This window comes from Bufo bufo, chromosome 5 (genome assembly GCF_905171765.1).
Source record: "Bufo bufo chromosome 5, aBufBuf1.1, whole genome shotgun sequence".
NCBI lineage: Eukaryota > Metazoa > Chordata > Amphibia > Anura > Bufonidae > Bufo > Bufo bufo.
This window is the reverse complement of record NC_053393.1, coordinates 53951172-53973394: the sequence shown is the minus strand read 5'-3', so window position 1 is coordinate 53973394 and position 22223 is coordinate 53951172. Positions and strand designations below refer to the sequence as shown.

Genomic DNA, 22223 nt, shown 5'->3' with positions numbered 1-22223 from the left:
CCCTGGCTCCCTCCGTGTCTGTGTAGGGGGCCGGTGGTCTTGTCCCCTCACTATTGTAGGGTCTTCAGCTGTAAGATAGTCGAGGTACGTGGATATGCGCCCATCCACCTTTGGGGTGTTCGCATAGGCTGAGCAGTCAGGGAGAGTGGCAGGTCTCATGCAGGGGTCTCCCTTTTGTTCCTTAGTTGTGGATCCAGTGACTCATAGATTATATTGTATTGTCTTGTTTCCCTGTACACCATCCGTGACATTATAAGCCGCCAAAACCGTCTCAAGCATGGATCCGGTTTCACTTTTGGCTGAACGCTTCCAGGGTCTTTCATTGGAGGTAGCTGATCTCCGTAAGACTTTTTCTCAGTTTCAAGTGACCGGTTCAGCTTGCGTTCATGGAGTTTGTTCTGAGCCTAAGATCTCGCTCCCGGATACGTTCTCCGGGGTAGTGAGAATTTTGTGCGTTTTAGAGAGGCTTGCAAACTCCATTTTCGCCTTCTTCCCCATTCCTCTGGTGATGAGGAACAGAGGGTGGGGATCATTATATCGCTGCTCAGGGGTAACGCTCAGTCCTGGGCCTTTTCGCTGCCGGAGGGGGCACGGCCCCTCCGTTCAGTGGATGAATTCTTTTTAGCCCTGGGTCAGATATATGATGATCCGGATCGTATTGCTCTGGCTGAGTCTAGACTACGTCTGTTATGCCAGGGTAAACAATCCGCAGAGATATACTGCTCAGAATTTCGGAGATGGGCAGCTGATACTGGTTGGAATGATGCTGCACTCCGAAGTCAATTTTGCCATGGTCTTTCAGAGGGATTGAAAGATGCATTTGCCTTTCATGAGAGACCTACCTCCTTGGATTCTGCTATGTCTCAGGCCGTTCGTATTGACAGGCGTCTTAGAGAGAGAGGAGAGATCTCTCCTTCCTGTCATGCTCAGTCCCGGGACAGTGCAGCGGTCCCATTCTCTGCGCAGGGGTCTCAGTCGCTGTCAGCCCCTTCTGAGCAGGAGCCCATGCAGCTGGGGTTGATTGCCTCAGACAATAGAAGATTCAGCCCGCATGGGAGGGTTTGTTTTTGTTGTGGAGGTATAAATCATTTGGCAAATGTGTGTCCCTCTAGGAGATTCAGGCAGTTTTCTGAGAGTAATAAAGAAACAAAAAGGAAAAAATCTTTTAAAAATGTTCTGTCTGTTACTATTGGCAGGGTTGAGGCAGAAATTGAAGGTTTTCCGTTTGCTTGTAGTTCCCGTTTTGTCCTGCCTGCTAGGGTGGCGCTAGAGAGCAAGAGCATTTTTTGTGAGATTTTTGTGGATAGTGGAGCAGCTGTCAATCTCATTGATCATCAATTTGCAATAACTTATGGTTTCCAGGTATGCACTTTGGGAAAGGATATTCCTGTTTTTGCTATTGATTCCGCTCCACTTTCTCAGAAATCATTAAAGGGCATAGTTCACAATATCCGTTTAATTGTGAGTGATGCTCATGTTGAGGATGTGTCATGTTTTGTCCTTAGCGGTTTGCCTACTCCTCTAGTGTTGGGGCTACCCTGGCTCACTAAACATAACCCCACCATTGATTGGCAAGCGAGGCAAATAAATGGTTGGAGTGACTTTTGCAGAGAGAATTGCCTCACGACATCTGTTTCTGAGGTTTCTACTAAAACTGTTCCACCTTTCCTCTCTGAATTTTCGGATGTCTTCTCTGAGAGTGGAGTTCAGGATATGCCTCCGCACAGGGAGTACGATTGCCCTATTAATCTCATTCCCGGCGGCAAGCTGCCTAAATCTCGTTTATACAATCTTTCCCAACCTGAGAGGGTCGCTATGCGTGCTTATATCTCTGAGAGTCTGAGAAAGGGACACATACGACCCTCGAAGTCACCTGTTGCCGCTGGTTTTTTCTTTGTTAAGAAAAAGATGGTTCTTTAAGACCTTGTCTGGATTTCAGGGAGCTGAACAGTATCACCATTCGTGACCCTTATCCGCTTCCTCTGATTCCAGACCTGTTTAACCAGGTTGTTGGGGCTAAAGTCTTTTCCAAATTAGACCTAAGAGGGGCATACAACCTGGTCAGGGTCAGAGAAGGAGACGAATGGAAGACGGCTTTCAATACCCCTGAGGGCCATTTTGAGAATTTGGTTATGCCCTTTGGTTTGATGAATGCCCCAGCCGTTTTTCAGCATTTCGTGAACAGCATTTTTTATCATTTAATGGGAAAATTTGTATTAGTGTATTTGGATGACATTTTGATTTTTTCTCCTGATTTCAAGACTCATAAGGAACACTTACGTCAGGTCTTGCTCATCCTGAGGGAGAATAAATTATACGCGAAATTGGAAAAATGTGTGTTTGCGGTTCCAGAAATTCAATTTCTGGGGTTCCTTCTCTCCGCTTCTGGTTTTCGCATGGACCCCGAGAAGGTCCGCGCTGTGCTTGAGTGGGAGTTTCCTGAGAATCAGAAGGCGCTGATGCGTTTTTTGGGCTTTGCCAATTATTACAGGAAATTTATTTTGAATTATTCCTCTGTTGTTAAACCACTCACTGATATGACCAGAAAGGGGGTAGATTTTTCTTCCTGGTCAGTAGAGGCGCGTAAGGCCTTTTCTAATATCAAGGAGAGTTTCGCTTCCGCTCCCATCCTGGTACAACCTGATATTTCTTTACCCTTCATAGTTGAGGTTGATGCTTCTGAGGTGGGTGTGGGTGCGGTCTTGTCTCAGGGTTCCTCTCCTGCCAAATGGCGACCGTGTGCCTTTTTCTCGAAGAAACTCTCCTCCGCAGAGAGAAATTACGATGTGGGAGATAGGGAGCTGTTGGCCATCAAGTTAGCTTTTGAGGAATGGTGCCATTGGCTAGAGGGAGCCAGACACCCTATTACCGTGTTTACTGACCATAAGAATCTGGCCTACTTGGAGTCAGCCAAGCGTCTAAACCCGAGACAGGCCAGATGGTCTTTGTTCTTTTCAAGGTTTAATTTTGTTGTCACGTTCCGCCCTGGGGTTAAGAATGTGAAGGCAGATGCCCTGTCACGTTGTTTTCCGGGAGGTGGGAATTTTGAAGACCCGGGTCCCATTTTGGCTGAAGGTGTGGTGGTCTCTGCTCTTTTTCCTGAATTGGAGGCAGAGGTGCAGGCAGCCCAGTCGGAGGCTCCTGATCTTTGTCCTCCTGGGAGGTTGTTTGTGCCTCTCACTTTAAGACACAAGATTTTTAAGAAACACCACGATACGGTCCTTGCTGGGCACCCGGGGGCAAGAGCCACACTGGATCTCATCGCTCGGAGATTCTGGTGGCCTGCGCTTCGTAAGTCGGTTGAGGGTTTTGTGGCAGCCTGCGAGACTTGCGCTCGTGCCAAAGTCCCTCATTCACGGCCATCAGGTCCTCTCCTTCCCTTACCCATTCCTTCCCGTCCTTGGACACATCTGTCCATGGACTTCATAACGGACCTGCCTCGTTCCTCGGGGAAGACTGTGATTCTGGTGGTGGTGGACCGTTTTAGCAAGATGGTGCATTTCATCCCTTTTCCTGGTTTGCCCAAAGCTAAGACGCTGGCGCAGGCATTTATTGACCACATTGTCAAATTGCATGGTATCCCTTCAGACATAGTCTCTGATAGGGGCACGCAGTTTGTTTCCAGATTCTGGAAGGCTTTCTGTTCTCGCTTGGGGGTTCGGTTGTCATTCTCTTCTGCTTTCCACCCGCAGTCGAATGGCCAGACTGAGCGCGTCAATCAGAATCTGGAGACATATCTGCGCTGTTTTGTGGCGGAGAATCAGGAGGATTGGTGTTCGTTTTTGTCCCTTGCTGAGTTTGCTTTAAATAACCGTCGTCAGGAGTCCTCTGATAAGTCACCATTTTTTGGTGCATATGGGTTTCATCCGCAGTTTGGGACTTTCTCGGGAGAGGGGTCTTCTGGTTTACCTGATGAGGACAGATTCTCCTCGTCTTTGTCATCTATTTGGCAAAAGATTCAGGATAATCTAAAGAGCATGAGTGAGAGATATAAGCGTGTGGCGGATAAGAGACGTGTGCCTGGTCCGGACCTGAATGTTGGTGATCTGGTGTGGTTGTCTACCAAGAATATCAAATTGAAGGTTCCCTCCTGGAAGTTGGGCCCTAGGTTTATTGGGCCTTACAAGATCCTGTCTGTCATCAATCCTGTTGCCTACCGTCTTGATCTTCCTCAGACTTGGAAGATCCATAATGTTTTTCATAAGTCCTTATTGAAACCTTATGTTCAACCTATTGTACCCTCGCCTTTGCCTCCTCCTCCGATTATGGTTGATGGAAATCTTGAATTTCAGGTCTCTAGGATTGTGGATTCTCGTCTTGTCCGCGGTTCCCTCCAGTACCTCGTTCATTGGGAGGGTTATGGTCCTGAGGAGAGGATGTGGGTCCCAGTGACGGACATTAAGGCCACTCGTCTCATCAGGGCTTTCCATAGGTCCCATCCTGAGAAGGTGGGCTCTGAGTGTCCGGAGTCCACTCGTAGAGGGAGGGGTACTGTCACAACCAGACAGCTGAGAAGCTCTGACAGGAGCTGTCCAGAACCTCCTCCTTGAGTTTCTTTGTTTTGATTTCAGTTCCTCATCTCGTTAGCCTATCTCAGCTGTCATGCAGTTGGACTGATTGCTTCCCTTTAAGTTCCTCCCCATGATGCATTAGGTTGCGGCTTATACAACTTCCTGGAGTGTGTGTGCATTCCTTTCCTAGTTCCCAGTCGTCTGCAAGATAAGTACTGTTTTTGTATTTGTGATTTTCTGTTTGGATCCAGGTGACCCTGGCTCCCTCCGTGTCTGTGTAGGGGGCCGGTGGTCTTGTCCCCTCACTATTGTAGGGTCTTCAGCTGTAAGATAGTCGAGGTACGTGGATATGCGCCCATCCACCTTTGGGGTGTTCGCATAGGCTGAGCAGTCAGGGAGAGTGGCAGGTCTCATGCAGGGGTCTCCCTTTTGTTCCTTAGTTGTGGATCCAGTGACTCATAGATTATATTGTATTGTCTTGTTTCCCTGTACACCATCCGTGACACTGGGGATGTAGCTGTGTTCAGAATTAATCAATCACATTCAAAATCCTGTTAAATAGGAGTCAGCATACCCCGGCCATCATTTAAAGTGCCTCTAATTAAACCCAAATAAAGTTCAGCTGCTCTAGTTGGTCTTTCCTGAAATTTTCTTACTCCCATCTCACAGCAAAAGCCATGGTCCACAGAGAGCTTCCAAAGCATCAGAGGGATCTCATTGTTAAAAGGTATCAGTCAGGAGAAGGGAACAAAAGAATTTCCAAGGCATTAGATATACCATGGAACACAGTGAAGACAGTCATCATCGAGTGGAGAAAATATGGCACAACAGTGACATTACCAAGAACTGGACGTCCCTCCACAATTGATGAAAAGACGAGAAGAAAACTGGTCTGGGAGGCTACCAAGAGGCCTACAGAAACATTAAAGGAGCTGCAGGAATATCTGGCAAGTACTGGCTGTGTGGTACATGTGACAACAATCTCCCGTGTTCTTCCTATGTCTGGGCTATGGGTAGAGTGGCAAGACGTAAGCCTTTTCTTACAAAGAAAAACATCCAAGCCTGGCTACATTTTGCAAAAACACATCTGAAGTCTCCCAAAAGCATGTGGGAAAAGGTGTTATGGTCTGATGAAACCAAGGTTGAACTTTTTGGCCATAATTCCAAAAGATATCTTTGGCACAAAAACAACACTGCACATCACCAAAAGAACACTATACCCACAGTGAAGTATGGTGGTGGCAGCATCATGCCAAGGTTCTGTTTTTCTTCAGCTGGAACTGTGGCCTTAGTTAAGCTAGAGGGAATTATGAACAGTTCCAAATACCAGTCAATATTGGCACAAAACCTTCAGGCTTCTGCTAGAAAGCTGAACATGAAGAAGAGGAACTTCATCTTTTAGCATGACGACGACCCAAAGCATACATCCAGATCAACAAAGGAATGGCTTTACCAGAAAAAGATTAAAGTTTTGGAATGGCCCAGCCAGAGCCCAGACCTGAATCCGATTTGAAAATCTGTGGGGTGATCTGAAGAGGGCTGTGCACAGGAGATGCCCTCGCAATCTGACAGATTTGGAGTGTTTTTGCAAAGAAGAGTGGGCAAATCTTGCCAAGTCAAAATGTGCCATGCTGATAGACTCATACCCAAAAAGACTGAGTGCTGTAATCAAATCAAAAGGTGCTTCAACAAAGTATTCGTTTAAGGGTGTGTACACTTATGCAACCATATTATTTTATTTTTATATTTTTTCTTCCCTCTACCTAAAAGATTTCAGTTTGTTTTTCAATTGAGTTGTACAGTTTATAGGTCACATTAAAGGTGAAAAAAGTTCTGAAATGATTGATCTTTGTCTAATTTTTTTTACATCACAGAAACCTGACATTTTAACAGGGGTGTGTAGACTTTTTATCCACTGTGTGTGTGTGTGTGTGTGTGTGTGTATATATATATATATATATATATATATATATATATATATATATATATATATATATATATATATATACACTGCTCAAAAAAATAAAGGGAACACTTACACAATGTAACTCCAAGTCAATCACACTTCTGTGAAATCAAACTGTCCACTTAGGAAGCAACACTGAGTGACAATCAATTTCACATGCTGTTGTGCAAATGGGATAGACAACAGGTGGAAATTATAGGCAATTAGCAAGACACCCCCAATAAAGGAGTGGTTCTGCAGGTGGTGACCACAGACCACTTCTCAGTTCCTATGCTTCCTGGGTGATGTTTTGGTCACTTTTGAATGCTGGCGGTGCTTTCACTCTAGTGGTAGCATGAGACGGAGTCTACAACCCACACAAGTGGCTCAGGTAGTGCAGCTTATCCAGGATGGCACATCAATGCGAGCCTTGGCAAGAAGGTTTGCTGTGTCTGTCAGCGTAGTGTCCAGAGCATGGAGGCGCTACCAGGAGACAGGCCAGTACATCAGGAGACGTGGAGGAGGCCGTAGGAGGGCAACAACCCAGTAGCAGGACCGCTACCTCCGCCTTTGTGCAAGGAGGAACAGGAGGAACACTGCCAGAGCCCTGCAAAATGACCTCCAGCAGGCCACAAATGTGCATGTGTCTGCTCAAACGGTCAGAAACAGACTCCATGAGGGTGATATGAGGGCCCGACGTCCACAGGTGGGTGTTGTGCTTACAGCCCAACACCGTGCAGGACGTTTGGCATTTGCCAGAGAACACCAAGATTGGCAAATTCGCCACTGGCGCCCTATGCTCTTCACAGATGAAAGCAGGTTCACACTGAGCACATGTGACAGACGTGACAGAGTCTTGAGACGCTGTGGAGAACGTTCTGCTGCCTGCAACATCCTCCAGCATGACCGGTTTGGCATTGGGTCAGTAATGGTGTGGGGTGGCATTTCTTTGGAGGGCCGCACAGCCCTCCATGTGCTCGCCAGAGGTAGCCTGACTGCCATTAGGTACCGAGATGAGATCCTCAGACCCCTTGTGAGACCGTATGCTGGTGCGGTTGGCCCTGGGTTCCTCCTAATGCAAGACAATGCTAGACCTCATGTGGCTGGAGTATGTCAGCAGTTCCTGCAAGACGAAGGCATTGATGCTATGGACTGGCCCGCCCGTTCCCCAGACCTGAATCCAATTGAGCACATCTGGGATATCATGTCTCGCTCTATCCACCAACGTCATGTTGCACCACAGACTGTCCAGGAGTTGGCAGATGCTTTAGTCAAGGTCTGGGAGGAGATCCCTCAGGAGACCGTCCGCCACCTCATCGGGAGCATGCACAGGCGTTGTAGGGAGGTCATACAGGCACGTGAAGGCCACACACACTACTGAGCCTCATTTTGACTTGTTTTAAGGACATTACATCAAAGTTGGATCAGCCTGTAGTGTGTTTTTCCACTTTAATTTTGAGTGTGACTCCAAATCCAGACCTCCATGGGTTGAAAAATTTGATTTCCATTTTTTTATTTTTGTGTGATTTTGTTGTCCTCACATTCAACTATGTAAAGAACAAAGTATTTCAGAAGAATATTTAATTAACTCAGATCTAGGATGTGTTATTTTTGTGTTCCCTTTATTTTTTTGAGCAGTGTGTATGTATGTGTGTGTGTGTGTGTGTGTATGTATATATATATATATATATATATATAATCTTACAGCTCAGTCTCAATAATTGAACGGGCCTGAGCTGCAATATTATGCTCAGCCGATATATAACGTATGGTGATGTGCTTGATAAGCTGTGAGGAGGCCATGGCAAACTGGTGAACACAGCGGTCTCCTTTAAACAGCCGATTGGCAGGGGACCAGAAGTCGGACCTTTTCCTACTTTCCACTTAGCTCATGAAGGAAGTCAGATGTGCTGAGCTGGCTCGGTAGGTATATAAGGTGTGGGATAGGCTGTCTGCACACACATCCTTCATTGCTGTCATGGATAAAGGGGCGATATATCATAGTTGCAAAAAGGGATGATTATTGGCTTTCGGGCCAAGGGTGGCGGTATATCTGAAACTGTGCAGTGTGTAAACCGTTTTAGAGCTGCTGTGGTGAAAGTGTATCGTTGGTGGATAGATGGCACCATTGTGAATAAGCAAGATGGAAACTGCAGAGCACCATGTGCCATTGATGTGAGAGTGTTAATGTTGGCTGTGAAGGTGCTCGAGGGTGGACTGACATGCTACCATGGAGCAGCTCCCCACCAAAATGAACCGGGGGACTACCAGACGTGTGTCTAAAACAATAGTTCAGCGAACCCTAATGCTCATGGGGCTCCGAAGCAGACGGACGGTCACTGCACCTCAGCTAATGAAGTTACATTTGAAGAAAAAGCTTAAATTTTTTCGTTGCATTATCGGAATTGGACCTCCGCTGATTGGCAAAGGGTTGCCTTCTCTGGTGAGTCAAGTTTGTCTGCTTCATTGAAGGGATGGACAGTAAGCCAGCGCTCTGTATTATGCTCTATAGCAGCACTCGCTTACTAATAGTGCGTAGGGTAGATATCGGCACTTAACGTTATTAGCACTATCTCCCTGCCTGTGGAACACTTTCTTCTAAATAAAGGTTCACAATGCCCGATCAGCATGTGGACCTAGCGGCAGCTCGACGTGTTTCTACTGAGGGGGTAATTCCCCTGTATCATCAAGATCAGATTTTGACCATGGCTGCAATGAGAAAGAATGCTGTCTGCTGCTGATAGTGTGCGGACAGCATGTATCCGCCCCTGGGATGGCCGTAGGCGCCCGCTCCAACTGCGGGCTGAAATGCCGAATGCCCAGCCCCCTGGCTGTGGGCTTGCAGCCGTCGGCCAGTCTGGAGTGTGGGCAGGTCTACGAGCAGAGCAGGACATGTTTCCTTACCAGCTTCAGACACTTCCTCTCTACACAGGACGTGCTGCCTGAGGAGGAGAGAGACCCCAGCGGCTGGAGCAGCAGTGTGAAGACAGTCTGTGAGTGAGTCTGCTGCACTGTGACGGTCTCTTGTCTGTGACTGTCTCTTCTCTGTGGGACAGGAGCGGGGGAGGGATGTCGGAGAACTCTTCAAACTGCTGCTGGATGCTGTAGACCAGCAGCTTCATGCTATTTAGTTGTTTAATGCCTCATTAAGCAGTTTACCTCCATGACACCTGCCCCCCCCCCCATATCCTGTCCTATGTCATTCTCATGGAGCCCCTGCTGTCTCCTTTCCTCCCCAATGTATCCAGAGCTCCTGTTCCACCCTCCTATCTCCTATTGCTGCCCTGCACAGTCCTCCTGCCACTACTTCTTGTATGAATCCCCCTCATAGCCCCTTCCACCTACTTGCTGTGTCCACCCCTCTTGTCCATCTAGGGCCCCGGGCCCCTGTCTCACTCCTCTGCCTCTCATTATGGTGGTGTCAAAATCGCATTCATCATAAGGACCTTCTAACGTCTCAGGGTCATGTGACTGTGCCCCCCACACCGTACTGTGCCCCTCACCCCTTCCTTATACCCTGCATTGTGCCCTCTTACCATACCCTTTACAGTACTTCTAGTCATTCCCTATACTGTGCCCTCTTATACCCTTTTACCCGGTCACTGTATGGTGGTGCTATACAGTCACTGTATGGCGGTGTTATCCGGTCACTGTATAGAGGTGTTATCTGGTGACTGTATGGCAGTGGTATCCAATAACTGTATCTCCTTCCCTGACCACTCCACCTTTTTTAGACCTGGTATGAGTGGGGAAAAGTTGCAGATTGCGGCGCTAAGGACCTTTGCACCACAATCTGTGTCAGAAATACACCTAACATAGACGTATTTCTATTTTAAAAGTGACCCCTAATTGTATTATTATTCGGGGGTAGGGCTAATATCTTTACAGTATATAGATTCTAGTGTATTATACTGTGCCCTGTATTTCCCAATAGATAAATGATCCTTGGGAAACACTGTCCTCATCCCTGACCACCAGGCCCAGGTTGTGCGCTCTGTTAGTACATGGCGGCCTCCCCTCTCTGCCCCGCTGCTCTGCTGTGTACTATTGCTTCTTCTGGCACTAAGACTGGGTTCACATTTTTGTGGAGGGTATACACTGCAACAGTGGAACATGGTTGGCTAGCCTCGATGTTGAGGCCTTGGGTAGCTCGATACCCCATGATACGGGATGTCGAGCTGTATCTGCCTTTTTTCAACAGAGAGGGGACCATCTGAAGAGACACAATTTGTTCCCAATGGAACTGACTGAGTTTGTGCTGGCACATAGTGTCTTCCTGTCAGGGATATAAAGCAAAAGGCTTTATATAAAAGAAAGGATCAAAGGAAAAATTTCAAATGGGATTGATCCTCGAGGTGGACATATGAAACGCCTCAAAAGAGATCGTTGTTAATTTAATTATGTTGTGCAATCAGTAAATCATGGTACAAGCGTCTATGCCAAAATATAAATGATTTATTATACAATAACTCAAGATACAATCAAAGCTTAATGAATATAAAAGTCAATTATATGCAACAACACAGTGATATGCAGTATCCAAAAAACACCAAGACCAACGTATACACAATACCTCTCAAACATAAAATGTAATACGATCCGTCTCGACCACAATCATCAGATGTAAAACTCAATAATGTTAATAATAGATACGAACCCTTTCTCTGCTCAAAACTATGACAAATCTCGGATAATCAGTTAGGATTGTCACACAACTTATAAATTATCAAGCCTGGTATTGACTGTGGAATGAAATTATTCCAATCAGAGAATTTCCTCTGAAATCAATATTAGTTATTGTATTCAGTAATATGCATCTTTACTGAATAGTGACAATATTGATGTAGTACTTTTAACAACTATACATCCGCCATACAACCGGGAGTTGTTTTTTTTTTAAATATCAGGCTAAATACTATATATCAACACTACACAGAATAAAGTTATATGTTACCCGAGAATGCAAATGATGTGCAAAGACTAAGGGAAGTCGGCACCAAAGTCTGTCCTGGTCATTGGAATATTTCTCCTGGGCTTTCTTTGTTTCTCTGTGTTTTCCTTGTTCCCCCTGTCTTTTTCCTGTTGCTGTTTTTTTCTTTTCTCATGTGTGTGTGGTTTATGATTACAAACTTATCAGTTAGACACACCTTCCTAGCTGGGAGTTTTCCAATCATTGTCGGCTAGGCGTGTACATATGATAATGACGGTAATGTCATTGTATTACCCAAAATGCATTTCTGCTGCTGTTGTAATGTTACTCATTTACCCCTAGGTAATACTATTACCTAAGCTATTAGTATCATTCTAGTAAGGGTTAAATATCCAAGTTTGACTTTATCTCACATTCTATACACATGACATATGGAACCTTAAATCAGAGCTAGGGGATTAGTTTTTGACACAAAAACTAACTAAAACACAGACTTTGGTACCATTTGGATGTTTCTCACACTATCAAATTTATGTTACAGATAATAATATAATGAACCTTGTTCTCTCAAAGAGATATGTGTCTCCTCTGTTACACCAACGGGAGATTGATGGTTAGTTAAAATAACACATCTTTCCCTGAACAGAGACTCATTAACAAAGTCTATACTCAAAACTTTTCTCATCATGCTTTAGGAATGTATGCATTCCTATTGAGAAATATATATATTTGATAACAGATACATAAATGTCCTTAATAATATTCAATATAAAACAATATTGCTATTATTATATTGCTTTTATTATACAAAAACTAAGGTTGATTTTACGTGTATATAGATATTACAGATTTTGTGCTTCATTAATAGATACCAAACTGTAGAGGTAATTGGCACCAGCTGCGTCTAGAAAATATCCTTATCTTAGTAATAAATCCATAAGGAGACAAGAATGCCTCTTCTCAGACTGGTACATCCATGAGAAGAAATTTTATGAACGGTGTCCTTTCCATGAATTTCTCTCGGCCATCTTTAAAATACATAAGTTATAACAATATGGCCTCTTATAGGTCTAATCAAATCCACTATAATTAGGATATTTAGATAAATGTTATATACTTATGAAAAGGCACAACATTCCTTTTTGATTGTCCGATATTCCACCAGCTCAGGGGAGTGGCGATCGGGAGTCCTTGTGCCCTGACTTATGCCAGTCTCTACTTGCGCTGGTGGGAAAGGGAAATTGTTTTCCACGAATCTATGGACAATTATACGTCATTGATACCCCTGTGGATCAGATACATCGACGATGTGTTCCTATTATGGAACGGGAGTAAAGAACTGTTTATGCATTTTGTGGCAATATTAAATAACAACCAACTGGGCCTGTTCTTCACCTCTGACATTAATGCTACATGCATCACATTCCTAGATCTGTCTAGATCATTGAATAGTGGGGGGCAGATTGTTACGAATATGTTTAGCCAAAAAACGGCCACCAACAACCTATCGAGATGGGAGGGTGGTCACCCGATAACCCTAAAAAAAGGGAGTTCCAAAAAGGCAATATTTAAGGGCGCGGCGCAAATGCTCTAAATTGGGAGACTTCAGTACTGCAGCCCAAGAACTGAGAACTCGGTTCATCAAACGTGGCTATCCACAAGATATCATCAGACAAGCTTACCACCACTCTCTGAGTGCTAATCGTACACCATAATTACGCCCCAAAACTGACAGACAACAGGACAATGAGCTGAGAATTATAGGGACATATGATAAGGCCAACCAACAAGTGCGAGAAATATTACAAGACAATTGGGGAATCCTGCGTTCAGACCCTGATATATGTGATCTTATATCTGACCATCTACTTTCCGACGTAGTTGGAATTTACGTGATCGATTAGTACACAGCCTGTACCACAGCCCGGCTTAAACAACATGGCTTCATAGGACCATAACTGGAACGTATCCATGTGGGTCATGTGTGGCATGTGCCTTTATCTTGAAGGTTTCTTCTTTTATGAGCCGACTATGAAGAAGGTGTACTCCATCAGATCCTTCATCAACTGTAAGACCACGGGCGTTATCTATTTGTTGCCCTTCCAATGTGGCATACAATATGTAGGGAAGGCCAAACGTGAGCTTAGGCGAAGGATTGGTGAGCATTTGTCAGATATCAGAAACGAAAAAGATACCCCAATTGGACGACATGTTGGTGACCAGCACAATAGCAGTACAAAAGCAATTAGGTTCCAGGGCATAGAGAGTGTCAAAAGATCTCCACGGGGAGGCGATATTGACATAACTCTTTTGCGCAGAGGCCCAGTGGATATTCAATCGGGACACGGTTTGCCCTAATGTACCTAAAGACGCAATTTCATTTGCATGTTTTATCTAATGGTCACCTTCTTCTGGGTCTTTTTACCCTCTCAAGTTCTAGGCTGGTGTGGTCTGACTTGATAACCTCTGGTGTGTCCCATAGGGGTCCTATTCTATATGTTGTATATGTCTCTATATGAGCAGAAGGGACTTATTCCTGTGTATGCAGTTTGCTGCATTGACTCCTGCATATGCTCTGTGTCAGCATGAATCTGACCCCTTGCCTGTATAGGGATATGCAATCCTCTGTCTGAGTGTACACTACTCAAAGTACACCATTGACCTGACATGGTCTTATGTCATTGGTCTTATACGTGACATAATGGACTACAACTGATACAGGGATATCATCATCATTGTGATGCAGGAGTTTTTCCATTCTCTTTTGAATCAATGTTGCGATGTGACTTCTCCTTTTCTTCTATCCTCTCTGATCTTGCCCTTAAATCGCTGACTAATGTAGAATTGCAGATTATGTTTATATGGCCGCTTTTTAAATTTCCCCTATTTACCTGTGAGCGCGGTTATCTGATACAGTGGATTTGCCAGCCTCTGGGGGCGGGGGTCGTAGACCTGCCCACACTCCGGATTGGCCGGTGGCAGCAATCCCACACCCAGGGGGCTGGGCACTCAGCGTTTCAGCCCGCAGTTGGAGCGGGCGCGTACGGCCATCCCAGTGCCGGATAGACGCTGTCCCCACACTATCAGTGGCGGACAGCATTCTTTCTCATTGCAGCCATCGTCAAAATCTGCTCCTGATGATACGGGGGAATTACCCCCTCAGTAGAAACGCGTCAAGCAGCCGCTAGGTTCACGTGCTGATCGGGCATTGTGAACCTTTATTTAGAAGAAAGTGTTCCACAGGCATAGGGTAGATATCGGTACCCAACGCCATTAGCACTATTACTAAGTGAGCGCTGCTTTTGAGCACAATAAAGAGCGCTGGCTTACTGCCAGTAACCTCACTGGTGTAGACTGGGCCGTTTTACTAGTATAGCTGGTCCTGATTGCTGTTGTTTGTGCCCAGAATTAGCCAGTCTGCAAAGTCCGCCCTCTTATTATTATGTGGTTGTTCCTGGTTTTAAAAAAAAAAAACTACATGCTAATCTTCTATGTGGACATGCAGCAGGGCTCTGCTGTAGAAGGGCATGCTGTGCTTTTGAAATCCAATCTGGTCATGTTACACAGCTTGTGCTGACAGCTGTAGAGGTTCCGGGGTGAAATAATGAATGAAACCCCCCAGAAATCTATGTATTTAATAAGGGATGTAGTGAGCATTTTGACCCCATAGGTGTTTTACAAAAATTAATGCACAGCAAAAGTGAAAACTACCATTTTTACCCAGATATGCCATCTCAGTGCCCAAAATGTTGAGCCCATCATGTGCCAGTGTGAAAAGTCAGACCTCTTACTATTATGCTGGGCCGACTGGTTTTAGAAACACCCTACACGTGGCCCTAATTTTTTGCCTGAGAAGGCTCAGGAGTTTAAAAAAAAAAAAAGAAAAAAAGCAGCACCATGTGCATTTTGAGGCTCGGTATGCTGATTTGCTCCCTTATGCTGACAAATGTAGAGGCTGTGGTATGAAATAATAAATGGGACACCCTTTTTTTGGGAAGCAGGATGAAGAAAAGTCAGCAATTCTGTCATCGCTGTTGGGATTTTGTTATTGCGACGTACACTATGGGGGAAAAATGACATTAAACTTATTCTGCTGCTCACAATTAAAGCATTTTTGAAAAAAAAAATGTTTTCATGTCGTCATTTTTTGCGAGCCATAATTTTTGCTTTTTTGGCAATAGTCTTGTGTGAGGGCTCTTTTTTTTGTAGGAGGAGTTTACGTCTTCATTGGTACCATTTCAAGGTACATACAGCTTTTTAATTGCGTTATATTGTGATTTTTGGCATCATTTTTTTGCAGAGTTCATCTGATGAGATCAATCATGGGATAGTTTATGGAATCAGTCGTTTCAGATGCAGTGATTCCCTAATATGTATTTTCTTTTCATGAAGGACACATATCTTGCCCCTAGAGAGAGTGAGGATGCGGACTATGTACTCACCCCACTAATACTCATTGCAGTCTGCGCAGATCAGTTTTTATCACCAAGGATTGGTCTACTAGGGCGATATAGGACATTTTCTATCTAGGATCAGGTTCAAGACGGGATCGCCTTCTCCGGGGAGGTTATCATGGGTTAGGGTAGCACCTCCTAGGGTGACAGTTATCATTCCCTGTTTACGTGGCTATCCCTTTGTTACTATCACAGCGACCTCGTTCAGACATCACACCGATCCTCCAGAAAAACCCTGGTTGCGTCTAGGACCATCCGGTTCTTTCCTATATCTCAAGGTGTATTAGTACCACTGTGTACTCCCATTCTCCATTCTAACTCCCTTTACAATGCACATCATTAGTGGACAACTTATTGGTTCTCATATTGATAATTTTCAGATTTTAAGGTTAATAATAAAAGTTATGTTGTAAAGCTATTAACCCCTTGTCCCACCACAATGCTAAAATTTGGTTTCACTTTTTTTTGTAGTAAAACTTTATTTAAATCTTATTTTTACCACATTTTAGTCCCCCAAGGGATGTGTAGTCGTTTGGTTGCTTTCATAATACACTGCACTGCTTATGTAGTACATTGTATTATGCTGTCAGTTGGAAACTGACAGGCACGGCCTAATAGGCATACACTGAGGGCAGACCTGGGGGTTTTCGTTTAAAACACTGGACACCATGTAAATCAGCACCTAACGATCACATTCTTAGGGATCCAGTTGGTGACAGAGGAAGCCCCACCCCTCCGTAACCTATTAGATGCTGCAGTCGCTATTGACCACGGCATCTAAGGAATTAAACAAGGGTTTAACAAAGTTGAATGCAAGCATGGTGGTAAAATTCTCAAATTGATTAAACGTGCATTTCGGTTCTGTCCGTCCCATAAATTTTAAAAGGAGTTCGCAGCAATTTTATGATAGTTTTATACGAGTGGATTCACCCCCCACTACTTGTTCCCAGCAGGAAAATTATGCTTTTGGTCTAACCAATGGAGTCTAGAACTTGATATAGGCGGTGACATCACCAGCCCTGCCCCTATGTACCCCGCCACCTCTTTATACCCAGTGTCTGCTGTCTAGACCCTTCCTTTTGTGGGCATGAGACAGTACAACAGACCTTTAATTCATCTTAAGTCTACTAGTAACGTGGTCACATTTCCTTTTATTGTAGGCTGTAAAGTGAGATTCCTTTTTTTTTGCATTTGTCCACAGAGTAACATATTTGGCAACTAGATCTCACTAAAGAGGAAAACTGCAATATAAAAAAAAAAAAATGACAAAAATAATTCCTATTTTGATAAGAATGTCAGACTATGAGAAAATGAAAGGTGGCATCTTGTAGTCAGTCATTGACATGTCTTGTGGTTATCTTTTTTTTTTATTTATTATTATTTTTTTTTTTATAGAGCCCCTTTATATTTGGCAGCAGACAGCGGAGGACGTGACCCTCACTTTCCCCCTTCCCGATGGCATCACCAAAGAGCACATTCGGGTCCATTTTTCTCCTGATCACTTCAGTATATCATTAAAGGAAAAGGACCCATTTCTGAAAGGACAGCTTTACTCCGTGATTGATCATGAAAGCAGCGTCTGGATTATAACAGATGAAAGAAGGTACGGACGGCTCTTCTTCCTCCATTTATAGCTCCAGTTAAAATTGGATCTGAATATTGTTCTTCCCTTATTGTTCTGGTCTCCGCAGTCTGTTCTGTTGAGCGCTTCCCTTCAGTGTAGTCGTATTACCTGTCATGTTCCCTGAAGGTTTTTTTTACATGCTCTTAAAGGGGTTTTCTGAGATTTTAATACTGATGACGTATCCTCTGGACACCTGGGACACCCACTGATCAGCAGTTTGAGAAGTCACCGGCGGTCCTGTGAGCAGCTGATTTTTTATTTTAGCTCTTAATTTTTTTTTTTGGGGGGAATAAAATATTGATGACTTTTATTTCTAAAGTGGTAGTCTCGTCAGAGGGGCACTCTGCCCCTGATTCCATCTAGACAGGGGAAATTTAATATTACAGGGTGGCCATTTAGATAGCTGGAGATGGACAAAGTATAAACTGCTAGTGATGCTTGGTCGGTGGTCACAAGGTGGGGCCCTTGATTGGATACCTTGAAGAGCACGTTGTGCAGTGTGTGGGTGAGCTTTATCTTGTTGGAACAAACCCTTTAAAGGGGTATTCCGGTAGGTACAAGTTATCCCCTTTCCATAACTATCAGATCAGTGAGGGTCCCAGCGGTAGAACCTCCACCGATCACAAGAAGGGGGGCCCTGTAACCCCTGCAGGCCATTTGTTGCTCCCCTAAAATGTCCGGAGCAGCTAGTGGCACATGTGCGCAGCCGCTCCATTCATTTCCAGAGATAGGTGAGCGCTGTACTCGGCTATCTCGGGAACTCCCATAGAAATGAATGGAGCCACTGCGCACTTATAGGAGAGAAGCAAGGGGGTACAGGTCCCCCGTTCTTGTGATCGGTGGAGGTCCCAGCGGTAGGACCCCCACAGATCTGATAGTTATCCCCTATCCTGTGGATAGGGGATAACTTGTACATACTGGAATATCGCTTTAAGTCCATATTTGCCCCATTTTCACTGTGCATGGGACAACTGTACATTGCACAGAAAGAGTGTCCTTGCTGTGATGGTGTCTCATCCTGTGTCATGGCCACTGTGCAATGTGCATTCTGCAGAGAAATTGAGTTTCTACATACAGCAGCACTCAGGTCAGCAAACATCATGGGGAAGGGGGGGTTCCAATTGTTAAGGGTACTTTCACACCTGCGTCGCCGGGACTGCCTGCCGGATCCGTCAAAACGCATGCAAACTAATGGCATTTGTCAGACGGATCAGGATTCTGATCCTTATGACAAATGCATTGAAATGCTGGATCCGTCTTTCCGGTGTCATCTGGAAAAACGGATCTGGCATTTATTTTTTTCACATTTTTTGCGGTCTGAGAATGCGCAGACCGCAATGCCGAATCCGTTTTGCCGGAACACTCAGGGCAGTTGCAGAGCGTCTAGGTGTAAAGGCAACGCCCCCGTTGCTCCTAGAGGATCTTTTGCATAATATTTAAACCTTTTTTCTCAGTAATGCAGACACATATGAACATGAGACCAACACAGATGCCTTCAGCTGCCAAGCGCACATGCAACAGGTCAGCCAGTGTCATAGGTACAAAACTGCTGACAGATGCCCTTTAAAAGGTTTATCCCATGATTGAAAAAAATCGAAAATCTGACATCACATTGTACATGACAGTACCTTTCTACCAAAGCTAAAGCCAGTCCTGTATTTCACCTGGGTCCAGAGATCTCAACATTCACTGCTCCAATTGCTCTACCAGATTATCTTCAGCCAGCAGCTCAAGGGTGTGTCCTTTCTGCTGCAGCTCTCTCCTTGTAACTGTCACAGCTTCTAACAGAACATATGGCTGGTGGTAGTTGAAGCTTTTAAACTGGTGGCGCTATACAGATACATTTTATTGAAAAAGGCCTCATGCACACGACCGTTGTGTGATTTGCGGAACGGCACGGACAGCCTTTAATATAACTGCCTATTCTTGTCCGCGGACAAGAATTGGACAGGTTATATTTCTCGTACTTTTTTCCATTGGGGGACACAGACCATGGGTATAGCTTAGAGGTATTAGTAGGAGGGACACTATGCAAACATAAAAAAGCTCCTCCTCCTCGGGCTATACCCCCAGGCTCCACCAGGAGGAACTCAGTCTTTGCTTAGTGTCTGGTGAAGGAGGTTGACACTTTTTTGATTCGTCTCCTTTTTGTTATTTTTTATGCTCACCCCCTACCTCCCTCCTCCCTCCCCCTCCCCCTCCCTCTGTCCTCCCTCCCCCCTCCCCCTCCCTCTCTCCTCCCTCCCCCCTCCCCCTCCCTCTCTCCTCCCTCCCCCTCCCTCTCTCCTCCCTCCCCCTCCCTCTCTGGGACGGCGGCTGGCTGATCAATTGCTCCTTATTTGGGGAGTGGATAGGCTGCCTGGGTGAGGACATGTTTTTTTTTTTGTTTTTTTTTATAATGGGGCACTTGGAGGCACTATACCGGCATCTCACGGATGCTGCCGATGCCTGATGCACCGGCCCTTATGGGGGAGGGTCTTCTCCGGCAGCTCCGTCCCGCGTGGACTCCCCGTTTTTCTTCTAAGAGCCTCCGGCTCTAGAGTTATCTCCTCCGGCATCATTAACCCGTGCCGTACTATGTTCTCCACCGGACGCCATTTTTTTTTACATAAACCGCGCGCGCGCTCTCTCTTCCCGCCGCTACGAGTTCTGGGGGCGGAACTTCTGCGTCTTCACTCCGGCGCCTTCCTCTGCTCCTGAGAAGCTCCGGCTGCTCTCTGCGCTCTCCGGTGGATATCAGCGCGTTGCTGGGTGGTAGGATCTTTTAGCCCCTTGTTTTTCTGGTTGCGGTTTGTGGTTGCCATCATGCCAAAGCCTGGGGCTTCCATTAAAGCTGGCAAAACCTCTTCTCAGACGGCCAAGACCTCTTCTCAGGTCACTATGGAGTCCTGTATGAGGTGTCTTCTGCCACTGTCTGACCTTGGTATCTGTGCCTCCTGCCCTGCTACTGAGCGGGATCATCCTCCTGTCCTTGCTCAGTCCAGCTCCCCTCCTGTCCCTGCGGAGCCTGCGGTTCCCGTTTGGGCATCTGCCATGTCCAGCGCGGCCGCCGATTTGGCCTTATTCGCCAAAGCAGCCATGTCCTTTATGGAACGTATGACAGTTTCCAATCCTGTGGCGCCAACCACTCCATCTCCTCTCAGTGGTTCCCGCAGAGGACGCCTGACTACTAAGAGGCAGCGTGAGCGACAGCATCCCTCCTCGGATGACTCCGCCCCCCCCCTCGTCTAGAAGCGCGTTCGGACGAATGGAATCCCTCCGCTCCGTTATTGTGTCTCTTCTTCCAGGGGAGTTCCTCGCGTCCATGGACATCCAGGACGCCTATCTGCATGTTCCGATCGCAGAATCTCACCAAGGATTCCTGCGCTTCGCCATTGGTGGTCGACACTATCAGTTTGTCGCCCTTCCTTTCGGGTTAGCAACCGCCCCTCGGGTCTTTACCAAAATCCTGGCACCGCTCATGGCGCTTCTTCGTACCAGGGGCATTCCTTTGCTGCCCTATTTGGACGATATCCTGATAAAGGCCCCCTCACTTCCGCAGGCCGAGGACAACTTCCGAATCACTGTTCAGACTCTGGAACAGTCCTCTCTCATCCTGTCCCAGAAGCTATCCTTCCTGGGGATGATTTTGGACACCTCGACCGCCAGAGTATTCCTGCCAGTCTCCAAGTCCTCCCAGATCCAGGGGGCAGTGTCACACCTGCTGCGCTCCCTGTGCCTATCCATACGGGAATGCATGCGGGTCCTGGGTCTTATGGTAGCCTCTTTCGAGGCCGTTCCATATGCCCAGTTTCACACTCGCTTGTTGCAACAGGAGATCCTTTCCCTCTGGGACAAGACCTCTCGGGAAAATCGATTAGGAACAAGTGGGCGGCACTGTGCTTCAGTCGGGGTCCAGGTGCACGGTCAATAGGTTGATACCCCAGATACTTTCAATAGAAAGACCAGCACTCCGTAATTCCAATAATGAAGAAAAGCTTTCTTTATTCGTCACCCATATGTGACGCGTGTTTCGACACCAATCTGTGTCTTTGTCAAAGTACAGGTGATAACAGCTCAATTTCACATACACAGGGCACCATTTAAATGCAATTCAAATAACTCGCCTCCTAGTCACGTAAGTGATCACATGATCGGGGCCGGACTGAACCGCCCCAGCCATGTGACCAGTCACGTGACTATAGCATCATATTGCTACGCAACCAGTCAAAAACAAGTTGAATCTAACTATAAGTGGAGTACGGTAAGACATGTATCTGAATCCATGTACTATTATATATCTGGGCAATCCATAATTGCTTACACACCAGATTTGAACATTTTTCATAATATATCGTACAGATACACTGAAGTTAAACCGTCTCCTAATCATGTAAGCAATCACGTGACTCCGGAACAAAGTCCCGGTCTCATGGCTTGTCACATGACATCATATTGCTACGCAACTGATCCAAACAATATTGGGTCTCTCAAAAGATAGATTGCGATGCAATATTTAAGATCCATACTATGTTCAAACTATATTAAGAGATCTGAGGCATCCGTGATTAGTTACAGATCAAAAAGCATACATTAATGCAAAATGACAATTCATAATCATGCGTTCCACATATTGAATCAAATGAAACTACTCAGTGAGTATTCCTTATTGAGGCCTTTAGGGGCAAGCGTCTCAAGTCGATGGATCCAATATGCTTCACGCTGGTGGAGCATCTGGATCTGATTTCCTCCACGTCGAGGTAAGGTCACTTCTTCTAAA

The 22223-nt window shown here is 45.5% G+C and overlaps 1 protein-coding gene across 2 annotated transcripts in view; it reads left to right on the top strand.

Moving 5' to 3' along the window:
- NUDCD1 (NudC domain containing 1) overlaps window positions 1–22223 on the top strand; it is a 1097680-nt gene that overhangs the window by 1012722 nt on the left and 62735 nt on the right. For both annotated transcript variants that reach the window (XM_040434250.1, XM_040434251.1), the window contains exon 6: window positions 17236–17443. In XM_040434250.1, coding sequence (XP_040290184.1) covers window positions 17236–17443 — 208 coding nt within the window. The remainder of the gene's footprint in view (window positions 1–17235; window positions 17444–22223) is intronic.